The sequence below is a fragment of the Echinops telfairi genome, unplaced genomic scaffold (assembly GCF_000313985.2).
Source record: "Echinops telfairi isolate 266 unplaced genomic scaffold, ASM31398v2 ScPeMD7_18;HRSCAF=68, whole genome shotgun sequence".
Lineage (NCBI taxonomy): Eukaryota > Metazoa > Chordata > Mammalia > Afrosoricida > Tenrecidae > Echinops > Echinops telfairi.
Genome location: NW_022103915.1, coordinates 74439385 through 74447007, shown reverse-complemented (window position 1 = coordinate 74447007; position 7623 = coordinate 74439385). Strand labels below are relative to the sequence as shown.

Here is a 7623-nt window from a genome sequence, read left to right as displayed (position 1 = left end):
TGTGAAAATTCACCCCCCAAGCGATCCATCAGAGGCAGCTAATGATGACATTTGACTTCATACAACTCAGTGTACCACAGGGATACCTTGAGTCTTGGCGAAGCTTTTCCACTCAGTAGATTTCTTTACGAACAACTCGTGATACGACACACAATAAGAGCTTCCTTGAGCATCCATCTAGGTACCAGATTTGTGCTGGACTTATGTTTTCCCTTCTCAGCCTCACATCACCCCATCACACGGCTCCTCATTTCATATTTGCAGATGGAGGGAGTAAGGTTGAGTGAGGTCAAGCGACTGACTCATGGTCATAAGTAAGTTAGAGCCAGAAATCTACTCTGAAGCCCGTACTTTTAATCATTTCTGTCAACTAAAATGATTATCAGAGGGAGAAATGACATGGAGGTACAAAGGTGCTTTCAACATGTCACTATTTGCTCATTCATTCTTCCAAGAGATAGGTATTAAATGTGTATTACTTGGAGAACACTAAGTGCTAATTGCTGCAGGGACCATGATGAGCTGATCATTTTCTTTGCTATAAGTTCTTCTGGTGCCTACGGACTAGTGGGAGAAACAAGTTAAACCAGATATTCATAATCATATTTATTTCCCAGTTGAGATAAATGCTTAAAGAAGAAAGAGTTACAGAGTTTGCTGAGAACTCCCGAAAAGATGCTGACTTAGGTGGGGTCTGGAGTCTTGAATAACTGAAACCTCGGTGAGATCTGAGGCATCCCTAAGACTCGAGTTAGGGGTTCTATGTGGGAATCTTCCTATATTAGTGGAAATGGCCTGTGCAAAGGCACTGAAGCAGGCGGGGACCCCATGTGTTCAAGAACTGAGAGGAGGTTACAATGGCTTGGTACATCCAGGAATGGAAAAGTGGAGTAAGAGAAGCCACTTTGTGATCGGCCTTAGACTGGATTTGATTTGAAAGTATGGAGTCTGGGTCAGACAGGCTGGCTCCCAGGCCTAGCTTGGCCCTTAGTCATAAAGGCTGTGGGCGAGTGAACACACCTTCCCTTGGCTCAGGTTCTTCCTGTGCAAACAGGGATGACAACACAGGTGCCCGTAGAAAGTGGTCAGGATCGGTTGAAAACGTAGTAGGAACTAACCATTCCTATTTCCAGATGAGGAAAATTAGGTTTAGAAAAAAACCGAGGCTAGTTATCATTATGATTATCTGGATGTCACGGCCCCATAGTGAGAGGTAGTGAACTTAAGGACAAGGAGAGCCCTGGAAACATGAAATCCAACGAGCAAGTGAACGACAGGGTGCAGGGCAAGGGGCGGGAAGGGTCCGTTTCCAGATAACCTGGTCCCAGGAGACACTGTCTCCAGCAGCCATGAGGGGGCATCAGGAGTCTACTCACTTCAGGTCCTTCTTCAGGAGAACGGGGTTCTGGGGGCAATAGGAACTGCCGGTGCCAATTTTCTCCCTTGTTCTCTTAGGGAGTAGATCCGATTGTCTTTTAGCCTGGAAGGCATGAGAGGGGTCTAGAGGCCCTTGTGCTGCAACCAGAAATTCCCATTTCTTGTGCGATATCAGAGGCTGTATTAGTAATGAGACAAAAGCTTCTGTCATACTCAATTAATGTTTCAAAAAACCAAAGATGCTTAAGAAACATTTTAGCACAGGTGAGTTAAAGGGATGTTTACTTGCTAGTAGCAAACGGGAAGTGCATGCAAAGAGAGGAACTAAAATGATAAAGTTCTGATACTCACTCATTTCTCTAGAATTTCTTGTGTTTAGCTTCAAAAGGAACCCTGATGGTGTAGGGGTTACACATTGAGGTGCTAACTTCAAGGTCAGCAATTCAAAAGCACTAGCCACTCCCACGGAGAATGACAGGGCTTTCTACTCCCATAAAGCGCTCCAGTCTCGTCAACCCACCTACAGTTCCACAGTTCTACAGTTCCACCCTGTCCTGTAGGGTTGCTACGAGTCAGCATCAGCTCCACGGCAGTGAGTTTGGCTTGAGTGTTTGGTTTACCTTCAAAAGAAGACCCCTTGTGGCACAATGGTTAACTGCTCAGCTCCTACCCAAAAGGTTGGTAGTTTGAATCTACCAGCTGGTCCGCAGGACATAGCTCTAACAATCTGCTCTCATAAAGATGTATCGCCTTGGAAACTGTATGGAGTAGTTCTACTCTGGCAGCTAGTGTCGATATAGGGTCACTGTGAGTCAAAATTGGCTTGATGGCAATGGGTTACTTTCAAATGGTGGTGACAAAGAAAAACTAATCTTGAACTCTATTGTGTATTTATAAGCCTAGTGGTTCAGCTTCCTGTGATTTGTGAGTTTTTACTTAAGATGAATGACTTTTCACAAGCACTGCTCCCGTGGTACGTGCTGAGGGTCTCCTGTGAGCTAGCCCTGGTGTCAGGGGCTGAGACACGCCCGTAAGCAGAACAGGCGTGGCTCATGGAACGTGTATGCTTGCATTCATCCCTTTGTTCCCGGCAATTTAATTACTTTAGATATTTTAAAAGAAGTACTTATTAAATGAACAGGGTACTATTTTTAAATAGAAAATTAAGGCAAGAGTGTTTTTTTTTTACTTGACTTTCATCATGTTTATGGAAGGCTCTGTCCTCCAGATGAAGAAAAATGTTCCAGAACAGAACACTATGTAAAGTAACGTGGTACTTGATCATCATGCTTTCTGATAGGTCAAACCAGAAGCAGTGGAGATTGGCGCATCTCCGACCTTCCAGTGGGCTGTGCTATGACCTCAATTGGACAGCCGTTGCGTACAGTGGACACTGCCGTTACTGAAACCATTGTCATTGTTTGTTTCAGGGCCGGCTTGATTCTCTAACGGAAGTGGATGACTCAGGACAGTTAACTATCAAATGCTCTCAAAATTATTTATCTCTGGATTGTGGTATTACTGCTTTCGAACTGTCTGACTACAGCCCGAGTGAGGACTTGCTGGGCGGCCTGGGCGACATGACTACTAGCCAGGTCAAAACCAAACCTTTTGACTCTTGGAGCTACAGTGAGATGGAGAAGGAATTCCCCGAGCTCATCCGCAGTGTTGGTTTACTTACCGTGGCCACTGACCCCCTCCCTCCCAGCTGCAGCAGAGAAGCTCCTGAGGAGGCTGCTCCAGTATCTCTTTCAGCTGAGGCCAAAGGTGGACGCAAGGCAAACGGCGCTGCTGCAGCCAGTGAGCTCTCCCCCCACATCTCCCCAGGACTGTCCTCTGTAGGGGAAGCTGAGACACCCGCTCTTCGACCCCCTTCTGAGACCACAAAGCGAGACTCCAGTTCCCCTTCTCATCTTGGTGCAGAGGACCAACCGTCTCTTCCTTGTGAAAATTCACCCCCCAAGCGATCCATCAGAGACTGCTTTAATTATAACGAGGACTCACCCACACAACCCACGTTGCCAAAGAGGGGGCTTTTCCTTAACGTGGAGAATTTTAAGAATGACCGAAAAAGTCAGGGTGGAAAGAAGCAGGTGGTTGATCTGAAGCCCGAGCTGAGCAGAAGCACCCCCTCCCTGGTTGACCCTCCCGACAGATCCAAGCTCTGCCTGGTCTTAAAGTCTTCCTATTCCGACAGCACTTCGGCGGGGGCCAGCCAGTCCTATGAGTGTCTCTACAAGGTGGGCATTGGGAATCTGGAAAGCACAGTGAAGAACCACATTAAGGAGATCTCATCCAGCCTGGGAAGGCTGAGCCACTGCTGTAAAGAGAAACCTCAACTTACAAAGTCTCAGGAGATTTCAGGAGAAGCGCCCCTGTGCCGAACACCCAAGAGGGGAATCGACCCAGCTGAAAACAGTAAGAACTCAGTAGCACAGAATGGAATTCCCTCTTCTGTTTGCAAGGACACAGAGGGGCTGGAGACAGATTTGGCTTTGACACCTTCCCTCGAGTCCTGCGTCCAGAGAAGTCGGGGTGGCAAGCTGCCGGCACAGGGAGAGACATCCAGCTCACCACCTGGCACTCAGAGCAGCGAATCACCTGCTGGCTCAGATGCCCTTGTGTCTCCATCACCCCTTCTTTCAAAACACAAAAGCAAGAAAAGCTGCACCTCTTCCCCAAGCCACGTCACCAGAAACGGTCAGGTTGTGGAGGCCTGGTACGGCTCAGATGAGTACCTGGCGCTGCCCTCTCACCTCAAGCAGACGGAGGTCTTAGCGATGAAGCTGGAAAACCTCACAAAGCTGCTGCCTCCCAAACCGAGAGCAGAGACCATCCAGGATATTGACGACTGGGAACTGTCCGAAATGAATTCGGATTCGGAGATCTACCCAGCGTACCACGTGCCAAAGAAGCACACGAGGCTAGGCAGAGTGTCTCCGAGCTCATCCAGTGACGTCGCCTCTTCCCTGGGGGAGAGCGTGGACTCGGGGCCCCTGAGTGACCTGCTTTCTGATGAAGACCTAGGCCTGCCGCTCTCTGGCACGAAAAAACACGACGGCGGGAAGTCAGAGAGGGCTTCATCCACAGAGAAAAACGAGAGCCGTTCTGTCACAAAGTCGGCTTTAATTCAGAAGCTGATGGCAGATATTCAACACCAGGACAACTATGAAGCCATATGGGAAAAAATAGAGGTACGTGGAATTTTGGTGGTGGTTGTTATTAATAACATTTCTTTTTTTAAAAATCAATTGGGATCAATGCATATATCAAATCATTTCATAGTTCAATCACGTCCAGCGGAGAGGTAAGTGCACTTAACACGAAGGATTTCCTAACTGCTTTGGGAGAGTAGTGTGTAGAAGAGGCTCAACCCTTACCCACCCCACCATGAAATATGTTGCTATATTTGGTATTTTGATAAACCTAACTAACCCCCTGAAGAAAACAGCACAGTGATCATGGTACTGTGATGGAATATACACCACCAGCCTCTGCCCCCAGCCATGCAGTAGCTTCATGGGTCCCTAGGTGGTTCCATCCATGCTGCTGATGCTGCTCCAAATCCTAGCTGGGTCCTGATGACCGGTGGCCCGCCCCCTGGCGGTAATCCAAAATAATGCGGGTCAGTAGCCAGGCACAGACCAGTACGTCAGCAGCGTGCTTGCAAATGCACTCCTTCCCCTTCCCCACTTTTGTTCTGGCCCCAGAGCAGCTTCCTCACCTGCAGTGTTGAACTCACCAGGAACCTGCTTTCCCTGTTCTTCCTCCTCCTGGAGACTGCAGGCTCACCGCCAGGCACAGCCCTGCAGGTCTGAGGTGGAAAGTCGACATTTAGCGTAAATGTCCTTTCAGAATGAAGGATTAGATAGTTGGCATGGTTGAGGGCAGATCAGAGAGTACATATTCAGCTGCTAGGCTCAAGGTCAGCAGTTGGAAACCACCAGCGCTCCATGGGAGAAAGCTGAAGCTTTCCACTCTATAAAGAATGACCATCCCAGGGCAGGCCTACCTGCCGTGAGGGCTGCCGTGAGTCAGGATCGACTGTCTAGCAGGGAGGGTTTTTGAAACGCTCTGTGAGGTAAGTTGTGGTTTGGTCATCCGGGCCAGAAAGGCTCACTGTGATTATTGTGCTGTCTCACCTCGGAAGACCGTTGGGAATGGATCCAGTCCATTTGGTGATGGCAATGGTTCCTTATTCCATCGGCGACAGCACTTTACATGCACACGTGTGATGTTCACAGCTACCTGGTGGAGAAGGCAGATGACTCTCAGACCAGTGACTCTCATATTATAGAGAACGGAAGGTGTCCAGCGAGAAGAAGTAACTGTTCCCAAGTTCAAATGCATTAATACGTAGGTAAACTCTTTGGCCGGGGAAACTGAGACCTGAACCCAGGCTTCTCATTTCCAGTCGAGTTTTCTCTCTGTTGCCTCGAGTTACCGCCCTGACGGGGGGCAGCCTCTCCTTCACTGGGGACCGCTCAGAGCAGGGGAGACCAGACAGCGTGGGGCTTGGTGGGTGCCAAGAGAAGGGTCCTGCCTACAAACTCTGTCATTAGAGAGCAGTCAGCATCTGTATAGAGATCATAGAAATGGTTGGTGTAAGGCCCCAACGGCCAACCAAGGCAATCAAAGTTGTTCTCTCTGGAAGGGGTAGAGAGTATTAACACAATTGATCATAACAAATGATTATTATGCTTATATTGTGCTTGGCGTTGTGCTAACTAAACAAAAAAATAAAGTCGCTGACATCTAGTAGATGTTGACTCGTTGCGACCCTATAGGGCGGCGTCGAACAGCCCCTGTGAGTTTCCCTGACGGAGTCTTTAAGAGAATAGGACACCTGGTCTTTCTCCCACGGTGGTAAATATGGCACAGCAAAATAAGGGTAACTAGCTTATTCTATTTAAGTCCCATGCGGTGGGAATTTTTCAGTTGAGGAAGCGAAGGCAGAATTTGGTTAGGAAGCCTGCTCCGTGTCCCCCTGCAGTCAGGGCAGAGCCTGCATTAGAAAGCCGTGTCCTTCCCCTCTCGTCGCCTCTCTGGAAGTCCTGGTCATGACAGCCACCATGGTCGTGACCCAGGTGGAGACTGAGGACATGTCGGAGAAACCAGCACATCCCAGGGGGTGCTCTACTATGGGCTGTGCCAAAGGGAGGTGGGGGTGGGGTGGCTGTCTGGGAAGCAAGAGATCCAGAAAACAAGAGGCTGTCATTAACGCCAGGTGTGACCTACAACTAGTTCAATCTGAGTCGCTTTTCTATTCCTTTGTGAAAAGAGACGTATTCCTGAGATGATGTCTACATTAGCCGTTTCCAGTAGGAACATGCATCGATGGCACATTTGTTTCCAGCGAGGAAGCCATATTTTCAGCGGCTGGGAACATTTGGAAGCTGGTTTGAGGTGGAAGTGGGACAAGTCATAAGAAAAAAAAATATTGTTGCACTTGTGAACTATTCAAGAGGAAGTGCCTTGCAGGTAGCTGGAAATACTATACAAGAGTTGGCATGTGAGATAAAGACAAAAAGAAAATCAACCCCATTCCTTAGGCTAACCTTCCTGTAGGACTTTAGATGAGGGCAATTACCCCATCCTAGGTCATGGGGTCTGTCACACCCACACTCCGGGCTCATCATTTAGTGACCTGGAGAATCCACTCCACCTGCAGGATGTGACAGAGTAAGAAAGAGCATTACTTAAGTGTGTCCTTGTCCCTGGCATCTGCTAGGTTCTTTGCCTATGATTATTCTCCCCAAGGGGCCTCATCACCACCCTGCAAGCTCGGTTTGATTATCCTTCATGCCCCTTCCAGTGATGGCAGCCTGGTCCTGGCATCACCCGCCCCTGGATGGCTGCAGTAGTGCCTCACGGTGGGTCTCTGCCTATTGCTTCTTCTGTACTCTATTCCCATGCCAACAGCCAGAATCCTCTTTTCAAACCAAAATCAGATCGTGTTTCTTCTCCGTTCATTGTTGAGCCGACGGATTCATGACATAGCTGAGCCATTTTCTCCCCGGAGAGATGAATGTCTTTAAATGCCAGATCCTGGCAGCTTGGCTGTGGTTCAGTGACTCAGCTGTCATTGTCATTTCGACCCAGACACAACGCTGCCAGAATTGAAAGACTCCGTAGGTGCTTCAGTAAGGATGTCCCCGCAAAGGAGCCTTCTCCGTTTCAGTGCAGTAAACATAGGGGGCTTCAGAGAGTTCGTGGAAAAGTGGAATGAAAAGATAATGTAATTTG

At 48.5% G+C, this 7623-nt stretch overlaps 1 protein-coding gene across 2 annotated transcripts in view; it reads left to right on the top strand.

Moving 5' to 3' along the window:
* Nucleotides 1-7623, top strand: part of AKAP6 (A-kinase anchoring protein 6) — a 524185-nt gene that overhangs the window by 219643 nt on the left and 296919 nt on the right. For both annotated transcript variants that reach the window (XM_004698937.3, XM_045287776.1), the window contains exon 4: nt 2808-4571. In XM_004698937.3, the coding sequence (XP_004698994.1) occupies nt 2808-4571 (1764 nt within the window). The remainder of the gene's footprint in view (nt 1-2807; nt 4572-7623) is intronic.